The sequence below is a fragment of the Eucalyptus grandis genome, chromosome 2, assembly GCF_016545825.1.
Source record: "Eucalyptus grandis isolate ANBG69807.140 chromosome 2, ASM1654582v1, whole genome shotgun sequence".
Classification (NCBI taxonomy): domain Eukaryota; kingdom Viridiplantae; phylum Streptophyta; class Magnoliopsida; order Myrtales; family Myrtaceae; genus Eucalyptus; species Eucalyptus grandis.
Genome location: NC_052613.1, coordinates 41,758,059 through 41,785,841, shown reverse-complemented (window position 1 = coordinate 41,785,841; position 27,783 = coordinate 41,758,059). Strand labels below are relative to the sequence as shown.

The window sequence follows — 27,783 nt, the reverse complement described above, 5'->3', positions numbered from 1 at the left end:
ATTCAGTCACAAATCTTTTAATTAGACTGATTTAGTCCTAACATTTTCACATTTGCATTAATTGAGTTCATTCAATCAATTTAGTTTGGAAATTGCTTACGTGAATACTGACGGTCCTACGTAGCACATTAAAAAAGATTGTAGAGGGCAATGGTGCTCAACCACGAGCCGGTGGACATCATAAACTCCGAGACTTGGAGAGGAGCATATTCGTGTACAATTTGTTGAAGAAGAATCCACAAATGAAGAGTTCAGAGGTGAGCGAAGAATCTATTTGTTTAGTTTTGGGCAAAACTAAGAGGACAACACTCCATTTCTCAGGAAAAAGGTCACCCATAAGGGTTATAACTTTCGTACAGTGCCGATTTATATGTTATAACTCTCTTTTTTTTTATCACTCAAGTGTCATATCTTATGAATTGCTCTCACTTGAATGCTACAACTTTTTTCTCCAATCACTTGAGTGCGATATAATTTTTCAATCGATTATTTGAGCACCATAATCTTTTTAAAATGTTCACCACAAGTATAATGTTACGTCAAATTTCCATTTGGATGAGCATTATGGAACTCAAGTGATCATTTCAAAGTTATAGAACTCAAATGATCAATTGAAAGTTATGGCACCGAAGAGGACGGTTTCTAGAAGTTACGACATTTAAGTGATCCAAAAAATAATTATGGCTCTTAAATGTGTGTCATATAAAGGTTATGACATTTGTAATATCCTTATCCCTCATTTCTCCAATTCTATAATTAGATTTGTTTAAGGTAGATTGATGTTTGTTAAAATATGTCTCAGGTTTAAACTCATAAGTGAAAATATGAATGTCCATCTAATATTTTCTACTCCTGATACAATCTCTATCCAATGGACATCTTAATTTGCAACTCTTCCTATGAATTACATCTTTGGATGTCTTTGAGCTGATTAAATCTTGCCAGTAAGATTTGTCATATCAAGAAATTGTTTTCCGAGAATTTGTAAACGATAAACACTATGTGAATTGTTAAGTGTAATTGAGGTATTGAAGGCTATGAAGCACTAAAACTGAAAGTGTTTGAGTGACTTAAGTGCTATTGTAATATCCATCATATTATTTGATTTATGATGGAATCCTATGCTACTCTTTTCATGGAATACATCTTATCAATCTAATTACACAAATTTGGTATCCGATTTGTGTACTTGTTCTATTCATTATTGCGTTCGATTGCTTATTTTTCACAACAATTTAGTCTAATTTCAATCAAAACTAATGCATTTCTCCGGGACGCAGTTCAAAGAAGAAGCGTATGCGCTATAACAGCTCGCCGATGGTCAAATAAAAAGAATTGTAATGCATGAAGCATGTTACATGAAGAGAAACAACAAACGAGGATACGCTATCTTTGCATTTTGCGTGAAGTTTGAGGACATGGACATCTACTGCTACTTTGGGTAAAAAACAATAGTAAATTAGGAAGTGAAATTTTCCTTAAATTCATCTCGCCCCATCTGTATTTTCTTTTCTTCCCTCTGACGCCAGCTTGATGTAAATTAGATATTGCCCCAACCTCTACATTTTCTGCTTTCTCTTTTTCTCTTGTTATGATTTCCTTTTGCGGCTACCACTTTATAAAGATAGTGATAAACCATATTTCTCCATATAATTTATCATATAGACTCAAGCTCTTTTTGGGTTTGCAACTCATTGGGCCTCTTCCATGTAGCAATAAACCCAGCTAACAAAAATAATCACCTTATCCTTCTAAATGGGCGCTTTTCATATCCACGCAGCACCGACCCTTGAAACTAATCATTTATACCACTGAAGCATTCGCCAATATTTACTACTGTGTGGCACGTCCTCGTTTTTCTTCACGAAGTCCTTTTTCTGTCTTGTCTCAAGGCACATGCCCGCGGTATTTTTTGAACAAATGAGTACACCCAAAAGTTGTATTTTTATATATCTATGAGGATAGGGTAAAGTGGGATTTGAAATCCTTTAATTATTCTCGGATTGTGAAAATATATTTGATACAACCTAAAATAAAATCTAGAATTATTGAAAAAAAAATCTTTAAATTTTTTTGAAAATCCGCTACCTAAAACAGATTTGAATTTCGACAGAAAATAATAGATTTGAAAATATTGGAGAATCCTTATGGTTTGAAAATGTTTAAAAATCTTTGACGGTCCCATCTTCGATCGACTCCTTCCTATACGTGAGACTCAAACCCTTCCGACCGCATACTTAGGAGGTCGATCTTGGAGCGCGGCGACTCTCAACCATCACAACCCGATTTGAACATTAAGGCTTAGTAATCATTTTAAAAGAGACACAACCCTGACCATAGGGCGTTTAAAACTACCCGGTTCATAAGAATACATAATCAAGAGGCATTCTTCTTCTTTTTTAACAGGCATTTTGTCGTTTGTTTACGAAAGCCTATTGCGTATTTTGTAATTATTATTATAGAACAAGAACTAAATGGACCAAAGAAATGTCCAAAATGAGATTCCGGGTGAATGCAACCGACAGCTCGTGAAGAGTTACGTCCAATTGGACCCAAGGTTCTTCGTGAGTTTTGATGGGGCCCTTTTGCTTTGATGAATCCCATCATAGGTTCCATCAATTGGCGTTCATCGATTTTGACAAAAACGTCTAGACTTTCTTAAATATCTTCGATAGTATTTAAGCATGATGTTGTATTTTTCCCGGAATGTCTTCGCAAAATATGAATATCTTCAACAATAGCTGGACACAGGTCCAATCACTAAATGTATACGTACACAACCACACGTGATTTCGATAGCTTTTTTGTGCTTGAATTCCACAAGTGAAGGCTACGAGTTGACATGCATTTGAAACAAATGAATCGTACAATATGTTCACTTATATATTTACGAACAAAAGACAAATCGAATAACTTTTTTTTTAGCCCACATGGGGCGGGAGTGGCTCTATATAAGCACCTCCAAGGTTTCCTCTCTCCTCACCAAATCAGCCTGAACGTTCAATTTCGAAAGTTGAATGATGAAGTACTTTGTGGCTCTCTTCCTAGCTCTTCCAATTGCCATAAGCATCACTCTCTTTTCATCTCCTTCACATGCCATCTCCTCATGTGATGGCCCTTGTCATACCCTAGATGATTGCACCGGCCAATTGATATGCATCAACGGGAGGTGCCGCGACGATCCCGACGTAGGCACGCTCAGGTGTCCCAATACTCCATCACCGTCCGACGGAGGATGTCGACCCTCAGGCACTGTGCATTGCCAAGGCCAGTCCTTCCCTATTTATCGTTGCTCGCCCCCGGTAACGTCTTCCACTCGAGCGACCTTGACGAACAACGATTTCAGCGAATCCGGTGGTGGTGGCGCGTCAGAGTGTGACGGCAGATACCACAAGAATTCGGAGTTGATTGTTGCATTGTCAACCGGGTGGTACGCTGGCGGGTCTCGATGTGGGAATAGGATCAAGATAACATCCACGAAGACCGGGAGGAGCGTGATGGCCAAGGTAGTTGACGAGTGCGACTCTGTGAATGGGTGTCCGTTATGCAGGAACAACATCGTCGACGGTCCAAATGCGGTGTGGCACGCTCTGAGGCTAGACATAGAAGTGGGTGTAGAGGATGTCACGTGGTCCATGGCATAGAAACATTTGTGTTTTCCTTCCCCGGAGACGATCGAAATGAGGCCATGCGTGTATGGAGTTTAAATGTGCAAAATAAGATGTCAGCGTGATAAAACTGGAAAAGAAACTGAGGGAAATGCTTGTAAGAGAAAATAATATGCAGAGGTTGAAATAATAATAATGCTAACAAGTCGTAGTAGTATTACCGCGCTTGTCCTTTAAGAGATAATATAGTCTCTTGAGTTATATATTTGGGACAGATGAATTGGAGATTCCTTGTCGAGTATTCAATCGCATCTCTCAAATTCCTTTTGTGCAATTAAGTTTCTAAACTATATACTTTTTCTTTTTCGGATAGGTGATCCTTTCGGTAAAAATATAAAAAGGAATGCTGACGTGGCCATCAAAATATGACGTGCCACCTTACATAGCAATTAAATTACAAAAAAGTTATTAGGGGCCGGCATTTTAGGCAAAGACTTAGTGAAAGCCCCGTTAGCCCTTATTGCCACCTTCGCTGCTGAAAAAGCAATGCTATCGTCGCCCCGCCGTGGCAAGAGGACATCCCTCGCCATCAGAGCGGCGGCAGGACGGATTTGCACTTGGCAGCATACGAAGTCAAACATTGTCCTGCGCCTAAAACTGATATCTAATAAGAAACGTTTTTATCAAAGTATTGACTACGCTCAATACTACAATTAGTACTATAGTAATGCCGTATACTTTTTATCTAGCTGTCTAGAAAGTGACTCTGGGGCTTCGGTCTAATCTTTTTCTTCAAACAAGCACGGCCGAGGTGGAGATATCAGTCCATCGCCCTATTTTATAAAATGCTAGAGTATACATGTCGTGATCTCCATAGCATTCGTGTAAAGAAAAATTCATGCCGTAAATGTATTCTTATACACGCTTATATTTCCATGCAACTATGTGATAGAAGATTTCCAGATTGAAGTGGAGGCAGAAACATGACAATGCTGAAAATGATCTCCAGTCATGAAATCCAACCTGATGCCTTTGGTCTTTGGAGCTACGCAGGTAATTTAGCCAGAAAGCATATAACCATCTCCACGTGGTCTCTTCCCACACGACAATTCCAGCATGAAGATTTCTTTCACACCGCCACAATTTATTAAAACTTAGGGCAGAATTTTCGGCCAATTACGGCCGGTGGATTATTCGAAGTTCTATGTAACAAGTTCTTTTCCCAAGCTCTAAGTTGGTTTTCAATGGATCCATCGAGTGACGTGATGTATAAATTCTAAGGCACCTCGCTTCTTCTTCTTCTTCTAGTGTTATTGCCGTGTGACGTGATGTATAATGTAATATCTTCTCGTGTATGGGACGATACATGAGTTTCACTAACGTACCAAGTAAAAGATCTAAATGTTTTACACGGGCATCAAAGAAATTATGTGGCTGGACTTATTTGAATGGACGAAACAAGTGGAAGTCCACTTTGGGTGGGCGGAGAATGAATGCGCTGTAGTTGGGTAAACTCTAAACACGTTTAAGTTATAATCAAAAGCACGATTATGATGATAATGACCTCATCAGAGCTTCCTTTCTCAAAGGATGTCACCCTTTTCTACAAAATGAAAAATCATCATGGAGGAAAATTCATTCTAGATGTAAAGTGGTGAATTCGAACCAATTAAATGGTACATAAAATGTGCAACACACAGAATGCACTAAATTCTCGATTGATCAATTGATCGAGCCAAATTGAAATATGATCTTGATCAATTACTCGCATTGAAATGTTCCGGTAAATGTGAAGATGGTGACTCCATGATGAGTGAGGCACGAGTATATTGAGCCATGTGTTTCGTTCTTAAATTAAGGTTTTGTCAAAAGCTTGAAATTCGCTCAAAGTCGTGAGTCTTCCACGAAGTAATTTTCTTCTTTAGGCCATTGACATTTGCAATGATGCAATATTACAGAATTTTTTGGGAAAAGTACCCAAAAAATTATAAATATATTACATTAATATTAATTTGATTCTAAACATTCTTACATTGGTACCATTTAGCCCATCTAACCAATGTAAGTTGGAATTATAAAAGTAGATGCCAATCATCTTATATAACACGATCAGCGTTGATGTGAATATTTTTAACAATATCTAACTAATTTTCTGATTTTTTTTTTTTATTTTTATTCCTCGTGAACCTCACTAGTCACTTGGGAGGGTTACATAGAGCCAATGAGGCTGCAAAGGCTCTCGCTAGATTTGGGTGAGCCCGCCTCACCTGCAGGGCTAGCACATTGGCCAGAATGAAAGGAAAAAAAATGAAGAAAAAACAAAAATTTATTAAAAAAAATTCAAAAATTATTAAAATGATATTAAAAATGTTAATGTTAGTGCCGGGCATGCCAAGTAAAATGACCCACTCTTAATTTGGCCCAATCGACTGAATTTATACCAATGTGAAAATGTTTACGATTAAATAGACACCATTGAAATATTTATAATTGAATTAGAGGATTCTTTGGTATTTTTTTTTCCCAAAAACTTTAATCAAGCAGAACAAATGCTCTCTTTTGGCATATATATATGTATATAAACATTGCTGCTTAAGCATAAAAGAGTTCTCAAAGGCTCGTAAAACACGTTGACTCTATCTTCTTCATCGTTTGCCTAGAGAAGTTAAATTAATATACGTGAAAGAACAATGGGAGAATATGAATAATTTGTTCGTAAAGTGACACGTCAAGTTATATCGATCTCGACATCTTTAGCATCGCTCATTAATATAAATTAGAGGGGTTTCTTTTGAACTTGCTACTACCGGATATGATTAACTAGATGAGCGTCGACGTTTGCATAAATGATGCTAATACCGAATGTATAATTTATTTTTGCCACCCTGTAAATCATGAATGGATTGAACAGAACATGAAATTTTCAGCTGTTAGTTCCCTTTACAGAATTCAACTTTAGGCAAGTCTCTAAATGCTCATGGATGTGAATATCTCAATGACCCTTGTCGTGCTTGTGATCTTCGAGTGCTTCTGACTCATTTTTTGACAAGCGAAGGCAGAACAAACACGATTTCCTTTCTTTGTCCGACCGAACATCAACGAACTCGAAGTCCTTTCTCTGACTTTGGTTGCCTGTTGTATGCATCATTTGACCCGGAGTTCAACGAGTGTCGCCCTTGGCCTATTCACCTGTTTAGACCTGTTGCTTCTGAAGAAGTAAATAAAATACCGTTTAGAAATCTGAGTTGTCTGATGAAATCGTGTGCTGCAAACACGACCCGATTTTCACCACACTTACAATTCTAGAAAACTTTTGCATATTAGATGCTGGAAAATCTCAAATAAGGATCTAAAGTGAGTCTACTTTCTCAAATAAGAACCCGAAATAATTGTTGTTCCAAATAAGAATCCAAAGTGACTAACAAGTCTCAAATAAGGACTTGAACCCACCGGCCGGCCAAAATGTTCACCGGCCAGCGAGCGAGTGAAATTTCTGGTGGCTAAATTATGGGCAATTTTGTCCCAAAAAATTATAAATAGAAATTAACAAACCCTAAAAACAAAACCCCCAAACTCTTTACGTTTTTCTTCTTCCGCTTTTCATCTTTTACATTCTTTGTCCCCTCTCGTTTGGAGAACCTAAATTCTCTGTTGATGGAGCAAGATCCCTGTCTCCTTGAGTTCCAAAGGTACGTGTCCTCCGTCCCTCCTCTCTCTCTCTCTCTCTCTCTCTCTCTCTCTCTCTCTCTCTCTCTCAATTTGAATGAAACTGACCTCGGTTGAATGGTAGTGTGAATCAAAGTGTATGGCGAACTTAGGAAAAGATAATGAAGAATCAAGACCCTCGTGTTGCACACGAGTGTCTCAATAACAAAAAGATGGTTGAATGGTAGTGTGAATCAAAGTGTATGGCGAACTTATGAAAAGATAATGAAGAATCAAGGCCCTCGTGTTACACACGAGCGTCTCAATAACGAAAAGGTGGTTGAATGGTAATGTGAATCAAAGTGTATGGCGAACTTATGAAAAGATAATGAGGAATCAAGGCCCTCATGTTACACACGAGTGTCTCAATAACGAAAAGGTGGCCTTACTCAAGATTTTTCTTCTTCGTTGGAAAGAAACAAAGACAGAAAACAAAAGAAAAAGATGTGAAGAAACAAAGGTAGGGGTTTCTTGTTGTGTTTCAATTCGTGTTCCATTAACAGAAATTTTTTGTGCTCCAAGCGAGAGAGGACAAAGAATAGAGAAGATGAAGAGCAGAAGAAGAAAAACGTGAGAACATGAAGAGTTTTTCTTTTTAGGTCAAAAGAACGTGAAAAGTTTGAGGGTGGTTTTTAGGGTTTGTTAATTTCTATCTATATTTTTTTTGGACAAAATTGCCCATATTCCGGCCATTGGAAATGTCACACTCTCGCTACCGGTGAACATTTTAGCCGACCGGCAAGTTCAGGTCCTTATTTGAGACTTGTTAGCCACTTCGGGTCCTTATTTGGGACAACAGTCACTTCAGATCCTTATTTGAGAAAATAGGCTCACTTTTGATTCTTATTTGAGATTTTTCCGAAGAAGAAAAAAGTTAAATGTCCAAAGTGAGAAAAACGAAATTGTTTGTTGAAGGCAAGTCAATCTTATTTGTTAATGAGCTTTAGCTACAGACTTTCTAGTTTCTATTGGATATTGCTTCTCGCTTCTTCAATTCTCGAGAGTATTACAGACCCAAAAAAGACTCGAGAGAATATTCAATAAATCCAATACATATACAAATTAAATCTGGACCGTCGAATTTGATGAGATCAACGTATAATTGGCATGGATTGCCTAACAATAGAGGGATTGTTTTCATCATTCTTCGTATTTTGCATTAATTTTAATCATGCAAACATGCGCGAATCCCTATATAATATAATCGAGACAACATATGACGAGATGGGAACGGGTTCCATTAAATTAGAATAAGAACATTCGTCTTCAGTCACTCCTGAATTCTTCACGAGAGACGCTAGTGATCAGATAGACTCATCCCCAGTACGTTCAAGAACAGGCAATGTAGAAAAAGAGCAAGAAGCAACCTCAAATGCATATGCTCTTTTTTCTCGTTTAATAATCTTCATGGTTACGAAATGTTGACCAGCAATTTCAACTGTCTCACACACTCGTCTATGCATTCATACTGCCAAGTCCTCTAAACGTCGTTTGCTTAAGCACTCATCCACTGTAACAAGTATTGCATTCCACTCTTTTAAGTCCTATATAAAGGAACATCTCTTCCCGCACAAAGGACACCCAGCAATGCAAAAGAAGAGGAAAGATGAAACTCTTGGTGACCCGAATCTTGCTTTGCACTATCTTCCTCGTTCTTGCTCTTCATGTTGGTCTCACAACATCAGAAGAAGTTGGTGGGTGTCGGCCTGCAAAGGCTTCACCCCTTTCTCAGTTCATATGAGTTGTAAGCTTGACGTGGATTTTAGTAACATTTGGTCTCTTTGATGCTGCAGAGGACGAGAGCGAATTCAACTACGATGCAGGGAGTGAGAGAGGTCCAGCTCGGTGGGGAGAGATCAGGAGGGAGTGGGGGATGTGCAGTAGTGGGTCGATGCAGTCGCCAATCGATCTCTCGAGCGAGAGGGTCCAAGTGGTGACCCATTTGGGAAGACTGAAGAGGTGCTATAAAGCCTCCAGTGCCACGCTTAAGAACAGGGGACATGACATCACGGTAGGACTAGACTCACTGTCACCATTTTCGGTTTCTGTCATGACTTTGATTAAAGAGCAAGAAAGGCTTCGATGCCTCTTTTGATCTGTAACTATAATTGTTAAATTTATGACGACATTCTTCAAAAGACAAGTTTTATAGAAGTGAGACTTGACAGTTTCATCGGATGTAACTATGATGAGCATGGTTTGTTCTGTGAGTTTATGCAGTTGAGGTGGGAAGGAGGTGCAGGATCCATTTATGTGAACGGAACCCGGTATTTGCTGAAGCAATGCCATTGGCACTCACCCTCCGAGCATGCCGTTAATGGCAGAAGGTGGTCTCTTCTTTTCTTTCTTCCACTAATCGGCCACTATTCTTTTGCAAAGATCAAAGACCCACGACCGCATTACTAAGAAAAGTTCAAATATTTTTCTTACTAACTCAATTAACAGGTTCGATCTTGAGCTACACATGGTTCACGAAAGCCTAAATGGCAAAGTTGCTGTGGTAGGAATCATGTACAAGCTGGGCCGACCCGATACTTTCTTGTCAATGGTACACTCGAGATTTATTTGTTAGTCGAAATTTAGTACTTGGTTTATGCGTTCAAAACACAATATAAATTTTTCAATGATTTTTAATATATAGATGATGAAACATATAGAAGATATCGCTGATATCCATGAAGCCGAGAGAGCCATCGGAATAGTGAACCCAAAACGCATAAAAATTGGAAGCAGAAAGTACTACAGATACGTGGGCTCTCTTACTGTGCCTCCCTGCACTGAAAATGTTCTCTGGACCATTGTCCAAAAGGTTTGCAGTTTCGTTTTCTTGCTCTTCAAATTTTGGTTCTTGGAGTGGAAATACAGAGCATTTTTTTAATCAAAACGAGAAATATTTTCGTTCTAGTAAGACAGCTTTCATAAGAGATAGTGAACTTCTCTACTTTCATGGAAGGCTCAAGTAGAATCGCACACATGATATGTCCTTATGATATTTCCATTAGCATCATCTGCAAAATGATTCGGTTCCTTTTGATGTCCCCTACTGTAATACTTTAGGACTTTCAAGAAAAGCCTAATACATGACATTCTCTTCTGCTTTGGTGGGGCATCAGGTGAGAACTGTCGCAAGAGAGCAAGTGAAGTTACTGCGCAAAGCTGTTCGTGATGTGAGTTTCGATCTCTAATTAACTATCCAAATGTAAACGACAAGATTGAATAATTGTGAAAGCAAATATCTGTTTATTGCTTTTGCAGGACTCGGAATTCAACGCCAGGCCATTGCAACCCATAAACATACGCTCGGTGCAGCTATTTCGTCCGACCTACTGCGAATCAGAAAGCGGGGATCCATGATTTCGCTGTTAATGCCCTCGTTGGTGGATGATGCGGAGCTTTCAGTGATATTTTCATGTAATAGTTGCACAATTTGGTTAAAGGATACTTGACTATATATTAGAGCGACCGGAGATTTTGCTCCCCTCGTGTATGATTATCAGTTTCTCAGTTCATCATTAACAGCTATTACCGTGATCCGGATTCTTTTTCTTGGGTTTCATGCCAGTTATATGCTATCGAGACAGGATAAGAACTTGCAGGCTACTACTGCAATGATGGAGTGAGAGAGAGTAAATCGTGGGTTGATATTTGGTAGCAACTATAGCTGATCTCCACTAAATTGTAAACGGTAATGCCGTCGTGGCCATTAAAGTACTGAAATAAAGAAAAGTAAAATCAAAAGAAAGGAGAAGAGGGGACATGTAGCTGCAGGTGAGACGGAGGTGCGCCTGCGCATCGGGTAGGGACCGGCGCATCGGGTAGGGACCGGCGTCCCTGCCTAGACTCCAGTGAAGCCGATGTCACCCTCACCGCCACCTCCATTACTGAAAGAGCAACATGAGAGTGCGTGGGGCGAGTGAGTCAGCGAGTTCGTGACTCTCACTAGCCTCACCACTTGCCAGCGACATCCGCTGTGACCTTGGTACTCTCGACACTCCAGTGGGGACCTACAACCCTCGCTCGAATCTGGAGTGAGTAGGCGACACTCGCCCAAATTCGAGGGTCAGCGGCCCTCGCTACTGCCTGCACATGGAAGAAGATCGAAGAGGGCAATGGTGCTCACCCCTGAGGTGATGGACATCGTCAAGCTTGGTAACTCGGAGAGACGCGCGTGTTCGTGGACAGCTCATAGAAGAAGAATCCGTGAGCTACGAGTGCAGATTTGAGCAAAGAATCCGTCCGTTCAGTTTCACCCAAAACTAATAGGAGATCACTCCGTGTCTCCAATTCCGTGGTCAATTTTCTTTAAGGGTAGGCCGGTTCCGTCTAACTTCAGGCAAAACTGATGATGCATTTCTCCATAATCCAGTTCAAAGAAGTAAGCGCATGCGCGAGAGCAACATCCGGATTGTATCGCAAGAAGCATGTCACGTGTAGATCAATGGCAAACCCTAATATCTCCCCCTACGTTAGCAGATAAGGAGCGAGATTTTGATTCATAACCCGTTTACACCGATACATACTCCCTTGTTCATTACTTGCACTTGTTCATGAATCACGTCAACGCAAGATCATCTATTTACTTACCATCGCTTCGAGTGGTCCTTCTAGACGTTACCCAAAAGGGCTTCCGTTAAATGAGGTCAACAAATTTGAAACTACACCGAGATTACCATGTCGCCAAACTCATTCAATTTCTCATTTAAGTCCGTCATCAAAAGGGGTAGAAAGAAGCACGAAGACATCTATTACAATTTCGAAATATCCTCGACACTGACCACTTAATAGTCGGTTTACTAATTTGCTGCCCGCGAAGTCTCAGAAGCGCAAGAATAAAATATGGAGCCCATATGCGTTAATGCAAACGATCCCAGAAGAACAAGAAAAGGATCAAAATTTTCTTGAAGCACAAATAAAAGAGGAACACCCAGATGAGCGAAATGTAGAACTCTCTCTCCATTTGCCAAAACTATCACCAAAGCGATATGCAGAAATCACTTGCGCAGAGTACCCATCGTCAAAAAGTAGAGAACCCGTAAAAATCTCTAGACAAACTTCGATCCGGAGACAGGCAACTAGAGATGAGCGGCAGCTGCGCCAGAGATAGGCCGTCGGGGTGGCGACAATGCTGATTAGTCGGGATCAAAGAGAAAGGAGAGAGCTCACCAAGACAGAGATTCACGATGGTGAAATCGAAGGAGGGAGAGCGATGAGCTCAGATTGCTTAACTTGCATTGAAACTTTTTAACTAACCCACTAACACCCAATTTTATTTTATTTTTTGTTTACTTTTCAAAACCCATTATCATCTATGCTATAAGTTTGAGGTGACTCATATGTGACTCATTATAATAACTATGGGTTAAAATATGGATTTAGTACCCATTTTGATAGCCCTAATCACACATAACCGCATCCCAGTGCCACTTTGAAAGAGAGGGTATAGGCCAACCGATCCATGAACCATGTTCAATGTATATTATCATGGAGGTTCTTCTTAATGACAAGCAAGCTTTTCTCAGAATAGAAAACTCCAAGCTCACATGACTAAAACCAAAACTTGATCAGTGGCCTCGATATAGAATTTTTTTGCATTTGACAATTTACAGAAACTTTTGCCCTCCTCCTAAAAATGAGATTTAATAATATGGAATGTTTTTATCAAAGTATTGACTACAATCAATACAAAGAAATATGATACATTAAAAGTGCAAACTCTTTATATAACTATTTAACGAGTGTAAGGAGGACGACCAAACCTATGTTGATATTCAAGGTGCGTGTCCAACGTATGCAAGGAAAATTCCAAATTAGAGCCCGAAATGCTTTCATTTTCTCTAATAAAGATTTGAAATTGACATTATTTCAAAAAAAAAGTCTGAAATGGCCACATATAGGCCTAGTCTCACTGGCCAAAAAAATATTCAGGCCGATAAGGAATATTTTTGTCCAAACACAAATTAAATTTAAATCAAATTAGATTAAAAATTAAAAAAAAACTTTAAAAAATGAAAAACACAAGCAGGAGAGCTGGCCACAACCCCATCGCCAATGGGACGGGGATGAAGGCCGATGGGATCATTGATGCCTAGAAGGGGAGAGGGCAACAACCCTCTCCCAAATCTAGGCAAGGGTTGCCAGCACTTGCGCAGGCCTAGATGCCCCCACCCAGCGCCTCTAGACCTTGGGTGGTGACCCTCGCCCAAATTTAGGAGAGGATTGCCGCCTTGTCCTACTTCTGGTGAGGTGGCAAGGGCCATCGCCCTCACCAAAGCACTAGTGACCCTTGCCAAAGCACCGGTGATCCCGCCGGCCTTCGCCACCTCCCCACCGGCGATGGGGCGATCAATGTTTTTCTTTTGTTTTTTTTTTTTCATGAAAAGAAAAAAAAAAAAAGAAAAAAAAAAAAAATTTAAAATTTAAAATTTAAAAGACAAAATTGCCCTTCACATTCGGTGAGTTCAAAGTCTTTATTTGAGATTGATATAGGCACTTCAGGCCTTTATTTAAAATAAGGTCCGCTTTATACTTTTATTTAAAAAAATGATGACACTTCATACCATTATTTGAAATAATATCTACTTTGGTCTTTATTTGAGAAAATGGTGGTATTTCAAGTGCTTATTTGGAATTTTCCCACGGATGCATGAAGAGGGGACATGCCCTCCTCATTACGAGACGATAAGGAGACTTGATTTGAGAGAAATTGCAGTGGAGGAACGCGAAGATAACTACGAATTGCACGATACCCCAAAATTAACTCTTCCTTTTGTAGAAAGCTAATAAGCACATGTGGCAAGGACATCAAGATATTATGGTTAAAGTTCATTGACAATAGCTTCTACAATTTCTTTTATTTAATAGCAGGTATATAAACATCGCCAAGCGCCAGTCTAGCATTTCTCTTCACACGGGCATTGTTGAGGTTGGGAAAAATTACCAAAAATATATTCAAATTATTGTATTTATACCAATTTAGTAAAAAACATTTTAATTATGTCAATTGAATCATAAATATTTTTATATATTGACAATCGAGTCCATTTGACTAACTTTAGTCCATTTGTAAATGTGGAAACTAATAGTGTCACGTAGGATGACTGGTTTTAATGTAAATAATTTCTATAAAACATTTCTGAATTTTTTTAATTTTTTTTTTTTTTTTTCTTTTTTTTTATTAAGTCCGACAAGAGTCATCGGCCAACTCTGCTCAATCATAAGTCATATCAACATCAATTATGTTATGTAAAGATGGCTGACATTCATATTAGCAATTTCCAATTACAATTAGCCAGATAGACTATCATGGCAAAATGTGAAAAGAGATTTAAGATTAAATTGACACAAGTGTAATAAATTTAAAACTTTTTTGATAATTTTCTCATTTGAGATTGAGATATTGATCCATTGCCATATTTTGTAAACGCCAATGAGTATACATGTCACGATCTCAAGAGCGTTCGTTTAAAGAAAATTTTACTTCGTCAACATATGCTACAAAAATCTTCTAGATAATAGTATTTACATGTGACCACCTAGTAGAAATTTTTCAGATTGACGCGGTCACAAACGCCCCCCTATCGCCAAAACACGGTAACGCCACAGACGAAACACAGTAACCTTAAAGTAATGTAAAGCGAATTATACCTTTTTTGTTCCCTCGAGTTTAGTCATGAAATTCAACACGAAGTCTTGGCCTTTCGAGCTGCGGAAACTTGTAATTTAGTCAAAAAAAAACACATTACTATCCCCCACCTGGTCTTCTCTTCCCACAAACTTAGGTGCGATAGAATTGGGTTGTTGATGCCCAGGAGATACCGTATCCATGAAGTGGGAGACTAAAATTTTCAGCATGAAGACTTCTTCCACGCTGCCATAATTTTTTAAAGCTATGGGCTGAATGTCCGGCCAACTACGGCAGTTGATTTTTTTTAAGCTCCGTGTAGTAATTTCTTTTCCCAAGTTTAAAGTTAGGTTTTCAATAAATCATTTGCATTCTAATTAACGTTTACGTTTCAATTTAAAGACCCCTAGCTTCTTTTACATGTGACATTACCATGTGATGTGATGTGTAGAAAAAATATCTTTCCATTTGTGGCACGGCACGATTTATAAGTTTTGTTAATAAACCAAATAAAAGATCCAAATGCTTCTCGCAATTGATTTCGTTCAATCAATTTGAATGGTAGAAATAGGTGGAAGTCCATTTTGGGTGGGTGGAGAATGAATCCGCTGTAGTCGGTAGATCTCAAAGCATGATTATGGTGATAAATGACCTCATCATGTAGGAAAAAAAATTCACTTTACTAAAATCTAATTGATATTTTCAAGTGGATGTGAAATGGGCCTTCATATGAGGATGATGACTCCCATGCTGACCGAGGCACGACTAATATGTATGTCGGTCCATATCTTTCATTCTCAAATTAGGATTTTTTTTTTTTTTTTTTTTTTTTTTACTCTAGAGCTTGGAATTCCGCTGGGACTAACGAGTCTTCTTCTACGAAGTAATTTTTTTCTTAGGCCATGGACATTTGCCATTACGCAATGATGCAGAAATGCACGACTTTAATGAAACAAAACAAATGCTGTCCTTTGGCATTTCGTTCCCAGGGAGATATAACAATTAATTTATGCAGGGCTTATCGAACGACTCCGGCAGAAATGCAGGACTCTATCTTCTTCATCGTTTGCAGAGAGAGAAGCCAAATCAATATTTGTGAAAGAATGATGGCAGAGTATGAATAATCCGTTCGTAAACCGACGATTCAAATTCGTATATCGCAAGTGAAAAAAATAAGTTTTTATATCGATCTCGACATCTCTAACATTATTCATTAATTTAAATTAGAGATTACTTTTAGATTCACTACTATAAAAAATAATCAACTATATAAGCATCAATATTCAAATAAATGATGTGTGGTTCCTTGCCCGGGGTGCGTGGGTGGTGGTTTCCTGCATGCCTCCCCAAGGTTTACTTTCCGGCTGCCGGCCGTGCGGGGTTCCGGGGTCACCAAAAATATATAAAAAAAAATATATATATATATATATATATATTCAAATAAATGATGCTAACATTGAAAATAGGATTTACTCAAGAAAAATGTCCGAAACAGTGAGGGCCACTACGCCTTCGCCAGATCTAGCCAAGCAGGATGGGGGCTCGAATTGCACGATACCCCAAAATTCACTCTTCCTTTTGTACAAAGCAACTAAATAAATGCGGCAAGGACATTAAATGAGATATTATGGTTAAAGCTCATCGACAATGGCTCCCACAATTTCTTTAATTTAATAGCAGGTATATAAACACCAATCGTCAGTACCTAAGCACAGTTGAAATTGGGAAAAATTATCAAAAAAAAATGTCATCAAATTATTACATTTGTACCAATTCAATTATAAATTTTTTAGTTATGTAAATTGAATCCTAAATCTTTTTATGTTTTAACAATTAAATCCATCTAGTCAATTTTAGTTGAAAATTACAAATGTAGACACTAATAATGCCATGTAAGATGGCCGATTTAGACATGGACAATTTCGATAAAAAATTTCTCAAGGTATTTTTTATTATTTTTTCTTTTTATTTCTTTTATTAAGTCCGGCGAGGGTCATTGGCCAACTCTCGCCAATCACAAGTCACATCAACACCAGTTGTACTACGTAAGATAGTTAGCATCCATGTCTGCGATTCTCAACTACAATTGATTGGATGAACTCATTAGACAAAACTTAAATGGGTATTTAAAACTAAATTGACATAAATAGATCTAAAAAAATTTTGATAATTTTCTCATTTGAGATTAAGATATCAGTCCATCACCATATTTTGTAAATGCCAATGAGTATACATGTCATGATCTCAAGAGCGTTCGTGTAAAGAAAATTTTATTTTACTTTGTCAACATATGCTATAAAAATCTTACGGATAATAATGTTTACTTGTGACCACCTAGTAGAAATTTTTTAGATTGACGTACTCGCAGACGCCCCTATCACCAAACCGCGGTAATGCCACAGACGAAACATAGTAACCCTTAAGTAATGTAAAGCGAATTATACATTTTTTGTTCCCTCGAATTTAGGGATGAAATTCAACACGAAGTCTTGGTCTTTCGAGCTGCGGAAACTTAGGTGTAATTTAGTCAGAAATACGTTACCATCCCCCACCTGGTCTTCTCTTCCCACAAACATAGGTGCGATAGAAGTGATCTGATGATCCCCAGAAGATAACGTATCTATGAAGTGGGAGACTAAAATTTTCAGCATGAAGACTTCTCCCACACTGCCGTAATTTTTACAACTTTGAGCTGAATGTCCGGCCAATTACGGCAGTTGATTGTTTTTGAAGCCACATGTAGTAATTTCTTTTCCCGAGTTTAAAGTTGGTTTTCAATAAATCATTTGCATTCCAATCAACTTTTACGCTTCAAATTTAAAACCCCTCTCTTCTTTATGTGACATTACCATGTGACGTGACGTGTAGATAAAATATTTCCGTATGTGACATGGCACATGATTTATAAGTTTTACTAATAAACCAAATAAAAGATCAAAATGTTTCGCGTGACTATCAAGAAATTGATTTTGTTCAACCAATTTGAATGGAAGAAATAAGTGGAAGTCCATTTTGGGTGGGTGGAGATCGAATCCGCTGTAGTTGGTAGATCTCTAAGCATGGTCAAGTCATAATCAAAAGCATGATTATGGTGATAAATCACATCATCAGAGATTCCTTTCTCAAACGATGTTACCCTTTTCTACAAAATCCAATATCATCTTGTTGGAAAAAAAAAATCACTGTACTAAAATCTCATTGAAATTTACAAGTTAATGTGAAATGGGCCTTCATGTGAGGATGATGACTCCCATGCTGACCGGGGCACGACAATGTTGGTCCATATCTTTCATTCTTAAATTAGGGTTTTCTTTTATTCTAAAGCTTGGAATTCCGCTCGGACGCGAGAGTTTTACAAAGTAAATTTTTTCTTAGGCCATTGACATTTGCCATTACGCAATGATGCAGTAATGCAGGACTTTAATGAAACAAAACAAATGCTCCTTTTTGGCATTTCATTCCCAGGAAGATATAACAATCAATTTATACAGGGCCTATTCAACGAATTCTGCTCAAGTGTAAAAGAGTTCTCAAAAAAAACTTGTCAAACACGTCGACTCTATTTTCTTCATCGTTTGCAGAGAGAGAAGCCAAATCGATATTTGTGAAATAAACAATGGCAGAGTATGAATAATTCGTTCGTAAAGATGAGTCAAATTCGTATATTGCAAGTGAAAAAAATAAGTTTTCATATCAATCTCGAAATCTCTAGCATCGTACGTCAATTAAATTAGAGATTACTTTTGGATTCGATGTTGTTGAAATTAATCAACTATATAAGTATCGATGTCCAAATAAATAATGCTACTATTGAAAATATGATTTACTCAGGAAAAGTGTTGAAAATTTCTAAACCTATTGCATAATATTAATTTATTCTTAAATTTTTTAATGATGCCAATTTAATTTTAAATCTTAAACATTTTTAATATAGAGCCAATTCAATCATTCCGATTAATTTTGGCCGGATATTGCTAGCCAACCGGCCTACATGGCATGGCCGGTTAGCATTGATGTGAATAATTTTTAATAATTTTTAAACTATGTATTCATTCTTTTCTTTTTTTTCTTTCTCTTCCTTTCTTTTTTTCCTTTCCCTTCCTCCAGTCAATCATTGAAGTCATGGGCAACACTCGACCCTCGCCAACCCAATGTTAGGCCACCCTCACAACCTCTTGTGAGGGCTTGAGCCTTGCTAAGGGTTGGGCAAGGCATGACCTCACTTACCCTTGCCTTTAATGAGTTGCCGAGGTCCAGCAACCTATTGGAGAAAGGGGAAGGGGAAAAAGAAAGAGAAAGTAAAATAAAATAAAATAAAAATGAAAAATATTAAAATATTATTAAAATTTGTCTACATCGACACGGGCCATACCACGTAGGTGATCTGACGTCCACATCAGCAATGTCCAATCAAAATTAGCTGAAAAAAAATTAATTAGCTCAATGTCAAAAAGTTTAGAATTAAATTGGCGCCATTAAAAGATTTAAGATTAAATTGATAATAGGTTTATGACTTTTTTGACATTTTTCTCTGATTTACTCTTGCCCCTTGCAAATCACAAGTGAATTCAACAAAATATGAAATTTTCAGCTATAAATTCCCTTTATGGGATTTAGCTTTAGGCAAGTCTCCTAATGCTCGTGGATAAGTAGAGATCTCAACGTCTCTTGTCGTGTATGATCTTCTAGGGCTTCTAACTCAGACTTTCTACAAATGAATGCAAAATAAACACGATTTGTATTTTACACTTTTTCATAGGGTTGAAGGCTTGGTTTACTTTATAAAAAATGAATGATTTGTAAAACATATTTTTTTTTAAAATGATTCATTCTATAATTTATACAAATAAATTAACGATATACATCTTTATTGTCCACATAAATGTTTAGATATAAATTTTTATTGATGATTAAAACGTTAATGTGAATGGTGAATCGCATGCTGACCGAGGCACGAGTATGTCGGTCCATATCTTTCATTCTTAAATTAGGCTTCTTCTTTTTTATTTGCTAAAGCTTGGAATGCGGACTCGCGAGTCTTCGACGAAGTAATTTTTTTTCCTAGGCCATTGACATTTGCCATTACGTAATGATGGAGTTATACGGAACTTTAATGAGACAAACCAAAAAACAGGGCCTCGTGAATTTATTTATGCAGGGCCTGTCCAATCACCTGTGCTCGTGTGTATAGAAGAGTTCTCAGAAAATTCGTCAAACACGTGAACTCTATCTTCTTCATCGTTTGCAGAGAGAGAAACCAAATCAATACATGGGAAAGAATAATTGGCAGAGAATGATAATTCGTTCATAAAGTGACGAGTCAAATTCGTTGTTAGGTATTCGAATTAAGTTTTGTACATCGATCTCGACATCCCTAGCATCACCTCGTGAATCTAAATTAGAGAGGTTTCTTTTAAACTCGCTTCATTAGAATTAATCATCTATATGAGTGCCGGATTCCGGATAAATTATGCTAATGTTGAAACTATAATTTATTCTTGCCCCCTGCAAATCAGGAGTGAATTCAACAAAATATGAAATTTTCATAGGATTAAAAACTCCGTTTGTTTCACGAAAAATGAATAATTTAGAAAATATCTTCCTAAAAATGATTCATTTTATAACTCACACAAATAAATAAACAATAAATATTTTATTTTCTACTGAAATATTTAGACATAATGTAATCGATGATGATGAAAACGTTGTCAATTAACTAATTCTTTCACGCAATATAAATAATTATTTTTTGGGAAACATTTTATATTATGCGAAATAAACGGAGATATGCGTGTTTCTTGGCTTTTTATTTACTGGACCACCGAAGGAAATCTCTACTAGTCTGACCGAGCATCAACTACTTGAAGATCTTTCTTTGACTTTGATGCTGTTTTAATACATCATTTGACCCGGAGTTGTTTTTTTTTATCGGAATTTGACCGGGAGTTCAACGAGTCTCATCTTTGGCCTATTCACATGTTCAGACCTGTTGCTTTCGGGTAAGAAAACTGGGAATTTTTCTTTTTTCCTAGGCTCTACTCCTAACTCCCAAATGACCCGCCCTGCCCCGTCCCACATCACATGTTAAATTCCATGCCCATATAAGGTTCCGACAAAGAAAGTGAAGTACGGTTTAGAAATCTGATGTGTTTTGACGAAATCATGCTCTGTAAACACGACCAGATTTTCACCACACAGGAATTCTAAAAAAGTTGTGCCGTATTAGATGCTTGCAAGAAGAGAAAATTTAGATGTTTTAAGTGAGAAGAACGAAATGATTTATTGAAATCAAGTCAATCTTGTTTTTCGACGGGTTTCAACTATGAACTTTGTAGTTCCTATTGGATCATTTGGTTCTCAACTTCTTTAACTCAAGAGGGTTTTGAAAAAAAAAAAAAAAAAAAAAAAAAAAACTCAAGAGGGTATTTAGTGATTCCAATGCATACGCAAAATGAAATCTCAACCGTCAAATCTAATGAGATCCAAGTAAAATGGATATGGATTCTTTAACGGCACGAGCATTGTTTCACCATTATTCAAATATTGCATTGATTTGATCACGGAAGCACATGCATCAATCCCTTCAAAAAGAGGCACGAGCATTGATTTGTTCACGGAAGCACGAGCACTGATTTGTTCCCATTAAATTAGAATAAGAACATTCATCTTCAGTCCCACCTGAATTCGTCACCAGAGACGTTAGTATCACATGGACTCGTCCCCAGTTCGTTCAAGAAGAGGCCATTAAAAAAAAAATAACAAGAACAAACCTCAAATGCAAATGCTCTTCTTGTAATAAACTTCTTGGTGACGAAATGTTGACTGGCAATTTCAACCGTCTCCCCCAGTCGTCTCTGCATTCAGACCGCCAAGTCCTCCCAACGTCGTATGTTCAAGCACTCCATCCACTGTAACAAGTTTTTCATTCCGCTCCTTTAAGTCCTTATATAAAGAAGCATCCCTCCCGCAACATGGGACACCCAGCACTACAAAAAAAGAGGAAAGATGAAATTCTTGGCGACCCAAATCTTGCTTTGCACTATCTTCCTCGTTCTTGCTCTTCATGTTGGCCTCACAAAATCAGAAGAAGTTGGTGGGTTTCAGCCTGCAAAGGCTTCACCCCTTTCTCAGTTCATATGATTTGTGAGCGTAACGTGATATCTAGTTACTTCTGGTCTCTTTGATGTTGCAGAGAACGAGAGCCAATTCAACTACGATGCGAGGAGTGATAGAGGTCCGGCTCGGTGGGGAGAGATCAGGAGGGAGTGGGAAATGTGCAGGAACGGATCGATGCAGTCGCCGATCGATCTCTCGAGCGAGAGGGTTCAAGTGATGGCCCGTTTGGGAAGACTGAAGAGGTCCTACAAAGCCTCCAATGCCACGCTTAAGAACAGGGGACATGACATCATGGTAGGATTAGAGTCACTGTCACCATGTTCGCTCTCTGTTATGACTTTGATCAAAGAACAAGAAAGGCTTCAATGCCTTTCTTGATCTGTACCTATAAATGTTGTTATGATGACATTCTTCAAAAGACAAAGTTTTATAGAAGTGACACTTGACAGTTCCACTTTCATCGGATGGGACCATGATGAGCTTGGTTTGTTCTGTGAGTTTATGCAGTTGAGGTGGGATGGAGATGCAGGATCCATTTATGTGAATGGAACCCAGTATTTGCTGAAGCAATCCCATTGGCACTCGCCCTCTGAGCATGCCGTTAATGGCAGAAGGTGATCTCTTCGTTTCTTTCTTTTACTAATTGGCCATTATTCTGTTACAAAGATCAAAGACCCATGACTTTTTTCTTACTGACTCAATTAACAGGTTCGATCTTGAGTTACACATGGTTCACGATAGCCCCGAAGGCAAAGTTGCTGTGGTAGGAGTCATGTACAAGCTGGGCCGACCCGATACTTTTTTGTCAACGGTACACTTGGGATTTTTTTTGTCGTCGAAATTTAGTACTTGGTTTATGTGCTCAAAACACAACATAAATTTTTTCAATGAATTTTGATATGTAGATGATGAAACACATACAAGGAATCGCCGATACCCATGGAGCTGAGAGAACCGTCGGAATAGTGAACCCGAAACACATAAAGATTGGAAGCAGAAAGTACTACAGATACGTGGGCTCTCTTACGGTGCCTCCCTGCACTCAAAATGTTCTCTGGACCATCGTTCGGAAGGTCTGCAGTTTCGTTTTCTTTCACTTCAGATCTTGGTTCTTGGATTGGAAACATAGAGCACTTCTGTTTTCGTCAAATTAAAACTGTTCTCACAGGAGAAATAACTTTTTTGGGACTGCTCAAGTAAATTACAAACATGATGGTTCTGGTTCTCTTGACGTCCCCTAATGGAACGTCGCCAGACTTTCAATATAAGCTTAATTCATAAAATTTACTTCTGCTTTGCTGTGTCATCAGGTGAGAACTGTGACAAGAGAGCAAGTGAAGTTACTGCGCGAAGCTGTTCGCGATGTGAGTTTCGGTCTTTACTTGGCTTTTCAAATGTAAGCGACAAGGTTGAATTATCGTGAAAGCAAAGATTTGTTTATTGCTTTTGCAGGACTCTGAATTCAACGCCAGGCCATTGCAACCCATAAACAAGCGCCCGGTGCAGCTATTTAGTCCAACCAACGACGAATTAGAAAGTGAGAATCCGTGAATGCCCTCATTAGTGGACAACGCAGAGCTTTCAGTGATGATATAATGTAATTGACAGGCTAGAAAATAGTTGCAGAAGTTGATTAGAGGATACTTAAATCATATATTAGAGCGGCCAGAGATTTTGTTCCCCTCGTGTATGCTCATCGGTTTCTCAGTTTATCATTACCTGCAGTTATGATTATCCAGATTATTTCTTTGATATCATGACAGTTAATATGGTCCTGAGATTTAAAAAAAAAAATAAAAAAAAAAAAAATAAAAAAGAAGAAGAAGAATCCGCACGCTTCTTATACAATGATAGAGCGAGAAAGAGTTAATCGAGGATTGATATTCGGTAGCTTATTAAAGAAGATCTATACTGAATTGCCAGTCATGTGTTCTCACGATTGCACTGTAATTTCAATAGTTTTGATCCCCATACAACATAAACAATTTAACTTATACAAGGCAGATTTGGTCAAATAACCCGTCTATGACATGTCACAGTCACACAACCTAAATGTCAAATGGTTCTGTCCATGTACATAACCTTTGTTAGACAGAACAGTGCAAGTACTTGAATGAAACATCAAATGAATCGTGAAACTTCAGAAAACTAAGTGCGTTTCAGGAAGAAAAAAACTTGAACGTGGAATTGGTGCTTAACCTTAATCAAGTCTCGAATATAGTACTTTATCTCCCATTTGACAATTTATACAGCAGTTCAGTTAAAATTTACTAATGAATGTATCATGTACATGTGACATGTTGTACACTTTGGACTCTAAGATCAAAATGCGCGCACCGTCTCCAATCAGACCATCCTCCCAAGCACTTTCGTCACATCCTCCATGGATGGCCTATGCATGGGGTCGTCTTCGACACAAGCCTTGGCCAAAACTGCTAAGCACAAGGCCTCGGCGAGGGGATAATCCTCCTTTAGACACGGATCCATGAAGCCCCTCAGTTGCTCAAAATACCCACCTTCGTTCCCTCCCCCTGCCAAAAACCAGACGGACTCCTTGAACTGTCTGCCATCGATGTCCACTTGACCTGAAATCAGCTCTAGCAAGACCACTCCGAAAGCGAAAACGTCCACTTTCTCGGAGACCGCTCCATTTAGCATGTGCTCCGGCGCAATCCATCCATCGAAACTGATCGAAGTGTTGTGGTCGTTTCCTTTTGAGGAGCCAATAGCAGTCGTTGGGGCGATGTTCCCTAGCTTCGCTCTCCAGTTGGACATGATGAAAATGTTCCTACTGTTCACATTCATGTGAACATAAGAAGGAAATATGCAGTGATGTAGATAATGAAGCCCTGTCGCGATGTCAAAAGCGATTTGGGTCCGGTGGTGCCAATGGAGAGGATTTCCCAGCCGAGACAAGCAATCCCTTAATCTTCCATTGCTCAAGTACTCAAAGATGAGGTAAGACTGAGAATCATCACTCGTTTCGTCGTAACAAACGCCAAGCAAAGTCAAGACATTGATGTGATTGATCTTTGAGTGCACATCGATGACCCGATGGGTCTCTTTGACGTTGCTTCCTTTGATCATCACTTCGACAGTGTCAATCAAACCCTTGTAGACTGATCTCTCTATCCTGGTGTCTTTTCTAAAATTCCCGGTCGCCTTCCTGAGCTCCTCGATGCTGTATTGGATCAATGTGTATTTGATCCCGATCAGAAGATCTGGGGACAAACAGGACTTCCTGGAGCTTCTACCCGTCTGGCCCGACCTCGGAGAGCTTAGCGTGGACAGATACGAGAAGCACGAGCTTCTTGTATTGAAAGACTGCAATTTCTGGCCTTTCCATCTCTTCGAGGCCTTCAGGTACAGACCACAAGCAATCGACGCTACAAGTACTAATGACAGCCCAACCACGGATCCTGCAATGTACAAGTTCCTAAGTTTCCTGCTATCCGTCGGCTTCTCCACAGGAACCGTAGGAAGAAAACCTGGAGGGGGAGGCGGGGAATATGGTAATGTGAAATTGAGAGACGGTTCTTCTTTCGTTAAAGGGACAAGAATCGTAGAGCCCGTATAAACTGTTGACCTGTAGTCTAGATGGTTAGCCGCCCAGATGTCGCTAACAGGAATGCCGAATTTCTGCGCGACTTTATTCGTATTGTCTCCTTCCATAATGGGGTATGTCACGAGGGACTGTACCATCCCACTGCTTACGGAAAAATTACCAGGACAAGCACATTTCAGGGGCACGACAAGCTCAGACCGAAAGGGATGGTTATCTTCGACCAGTGTCGCCAATTTCACTAGGCCTTCAAAGACTCCGCACGCAATCTCAGAGAAATTTGTGCTTCCGCCGACAGGATAGGTCGCGTTTTTCTGGAAAAATGTGCCGGCACAATAGCATTGGATTGGAACGAGAACTTCTCTACCCGGTTGGAGATTCTCAGTGGGGGATCCGACCCCGTTCATACTAAGTACCACATTGAGATCAGCCCCGAACAGCTTGGCGATGTTCGAGATCATCGAGTAGTCCCGGTTCGCCCGGTACAGCAGGAACGCCCGACAATTCTCTCGGGGATCAGCACAGCTGTACCCTGAAACAGTAGAGGCTTCATGTGAAGAACAGGTTGAGGGGTCATAGTATTGCTGGCCGTGGCTGGAGACAAAGAGCGCCCAGATGAGAAACAACAGACGAATCATGGTTCAGGAAATCAGACGCACAACGTTTCTCACCTCTGCTCGAGCGTTCCTAAACAAAAAGTTTTTAATCACTCGAGTGTCTCGATCCGAGTCCTGAGGCAGCCAGCTAAAATTTCGGAGTCATCAGTGACGCAATGGACCGAACGACATTGAATATGATCGATAAACATGCCGTCCGAGGAAATCGACGGTCTGAAATGCAGCTGACATCATCTTGAGGGCCGAAAGAAGACCAAATGTGGTGCCGCGTTGAACTTGAAAACTTTGGAAAGCGTCAACGGCCGGCCTCAAGAGCGGATTGGCCCCACGGATTCAACTGTTGGCATTCGGTGAGAATTGTTTCTGCTTGTTATCTTGTTACTTGGAGCTTCTTGTTAGAACCCACCAAGTGTCACATTGCCAAATCATCTCCTACCAAGCACGCAAAACAAATAAATAAAGGAAAAATGACCCTTAACTTTGGCCTAATGTGTAATATGTTCTTTCAACTTTTGATTTGTTCAATGCGATCTATAAATTGTTAGTAAATGTTCGATGTAGTTCATCCATTTGTTCAAGCGATAAATCATATATTACTTTTTTGATGATGTGGATTATCGCATATTAAGTTAAATCTACAAAAGTGATTATGTCAATATGTTGAGTTATTTGATGATGTGGATCATTATATCCTAATTTGAGATAAACATTTTACTTTGATAAGCCTTGTGTAGCTTCTTTTTTTCTTTTTCTTTTTTTGCTATACATCGCTCATACTTAACAAATGGAGAGTCGCATCCATAAATTCTATTAACTTGACTCAAAAGAATGACAAAATTGATCATTTTCATGTGATTTAGGGACTAGATTAAAAAAAAATTAATAATTTAAGAACTTAAAAGTTTAAGGACGAGAATTAAAATTCAAGAATTATTTGTGTTACTATTTCATAAATAAATAAATAAAAACTGGGCTCACCCGTCATGGAATCCGAGAGCTTGCTGGGCCTAGAGGAGTGTTTCGGCAAGGCCTGCTCGACTCACCAATCTTGGACAGGCTTGGACGTAAGCCTTTGGCCCAATCTAGAGCCTGTAATGCTTCTCCAAGGCCCAACCCGAGCCTCGAGCCTAACCCATGCACAGGTTGACGTTCACATCCTCCAAACAGCTACGGTCCTTTGAAATGAAATTGAAAAATAAAGTGCTGGAAAATTTTAAACTGAATTTAAAGTACTGAAAAGAAAACGACTATAATAAATTTCTTATCACACATTAAATTGCGATCGTCATCTATGGTAGCTCATAGTAATATAATTAGAAAGATTCTAACCGTTATCAATTACTTTCTTTATGTAATCAATTTAGCAAGCTCTTCCTTATTTATTCCGCCCTCCTTCAATTTCAATCTACCGTAATATTTGGGCGTCCACCTAGTCAATGAGGAAGGATTGTGACACCAAGATCAGGAATCAATCTAGGAAATAATAAGGCTACATTTGGTCATAAGAAGACGAACTAAGATTAGATAGTATAATATAAAGTAGAGTAAAAAATC

The 27,783-nt window shown here is 38.8% G+C and overlaps 4 protein-coding genes across 6 annotated transcripts; 3 read left to right on the top strand and 1 right to left on the bottom strand.

Moving 5' to 3' along the window:
* The first annotated feature begins 3,020 nt into the window (after positions 1-3,020).
* On the top strand, positions 3,021-3,644 carry LOC104435381 (kiwellin). The gene has a single exon (XM_010048138.2). It carries the CDS (start codon positions 3,021-3,023, stop codon positions 3,642-3,644), a length of 624 nt encoding a protein of 207 aa, XP_010046440.2.
* Positions 3,645-8,919: 5,275 nt separating this feature from the next.
* LOC104435380 (alpha carbonic anhydrase 7) lies at positions 8,920-10,667 on the top strand. Its single transcript, XM_010048137.3, has 7 exons — positions 8,920-9,007; positions 9,107-9,324; positions 9,534-9,640; positions 9,759-9,861; positions 9,955-10,122; positions 10,427-10,480; positions 10,569-10,667. The coding sequence occupies exons 1-7, from the start codon at positions 8,920-8,922 to the stop codon at positions 10,665-10,667; spliced, it is 837 nt and encodes a 278-aa protein (XP_010046439.2).
* An 11,260-nt stretch (positions 10,668-21,927) lies between these two features.
* On the top strand, positions 21,928-23,766 carry LOC104432893 (alpha carbonic anhydrase 7). Its single transcript, XM_010045478.3, has 7 exons — positions 21,928-22,027; positions 22,127-22,344; positions 22,558-22,664; positions 22,759-22,861; positions 22,956-23,123; positions 23,361-23,414; positions 23,503-23,766. The coding sequence occupies exons 1-7, from the start codon at positions 21,940-21,942 to the stop codon at positions 23,599-23,601; spliced, it is 837 nt and encodes a 278-aa protein (XP_010043780.1). The 5' UTR covers positions 21,928-21,939; the 3' UTR covers positions 23,602-23,766.
* A 491-nt stretch (positions 23,767-24,257) lies between these two features.
* Positions 24,258-27,398, bottom strand: LOC104435378 (protein LYK5). 3 transcript variants are annotated; one of them, XM_010048136.3, is made up of 3 exons: positions 27,208-27,398; positions 26,284-26,661; positions 24,258-26,206 (listed from the first exon to the last, which is right to left on the bottom strand). In XM_010048136.3, exon 3 carries the CDS (start codon positions 26,071-26,073, stop codon positions 24,397-24,399), a length of 1,677 nt encoding a protein of 558 aa, XP_010046438.2. In that variant the 5' UTR covers positions 26,074-26,206; positions 26,284-26,661; positions 27,208-27,398; the 3' UTR covers positions 24,258-24,396. The 3 variants fall into 3 exon arrangements, with proteins under 3 accessions (XP_010046438.2, XP_039162357.1, XP_039162356.1); XM_039306423.1 differs by having other exon boundaries at positions 24,258-26,144; XM_039306422.1 differs by having other exon boundaries at positions 24,258-26,661.
* Between the last annotated feature and the right edge of the window lie 385 nt (positions 27,399-27,783).

Excerpts from the sequence above, each read along its gene's own strand:
- LOC104435380 (XM_010048137.3), top strand. The coding sequence starts at position 8,920 with ATGAAACTCTTGGTGACCCGAATCTTGCTTTGCACTATCTTCCTCGTT. Across the intron at positions 9,008-9,106 it reads CACAACATCAGAAGAAGTTG|AGGACGAGAGCGAATTCAAC; the intron begins GTGGGTGTCGGC and ends TTGATGCTGCAG. Across the intron at positions 10,481-10,568 it reads TGCGCAAAGCTGTTCGTGAT|GACTCGGAATTCAACGCCAG; the intron begins GTGAGTTTCGAT and ends TTGCTTTTGCAG.
- LOC104432893 (XM_010045478.3), top strand. The coding sequence starts at position 21,940 with ATGAAATTCTTGGCGACCCAAATCTTGCTTTGCACTATCTTCCTCGTT. Across the intron at positions 23,124-23,360 it reads TCTGGACCATCGTTCGGAAG|GTGAGAACTGTGACAAGAGA; the intron begins GTCTGCAGTTTC and ends CTGTGTCATCAG. Across the intron at positions 23,415-23,502 it reads TGCGCGAAGCTGTTCGCGAT|GACTCTGAATTCAACGCCAG; the intron begins GTGAGTTTCGGT and ends TTGCTTTTGCAG.
- LOC104435378 (XM_039306422.1), bottom strand. The coding sequence starts at position 26,250 with ATGATTCGTCTGTTGTTTCTCATCTGGGCGCTCTTTGTCTCCAGCCAC.
- LOC104435381 (XM_010048138.2), top strand. The coding sequence starts at position 3,021 with ATGAAGTACTTTGTGGCTCTCTTCCTAGCTCTTCCAATTGCCATAAGC.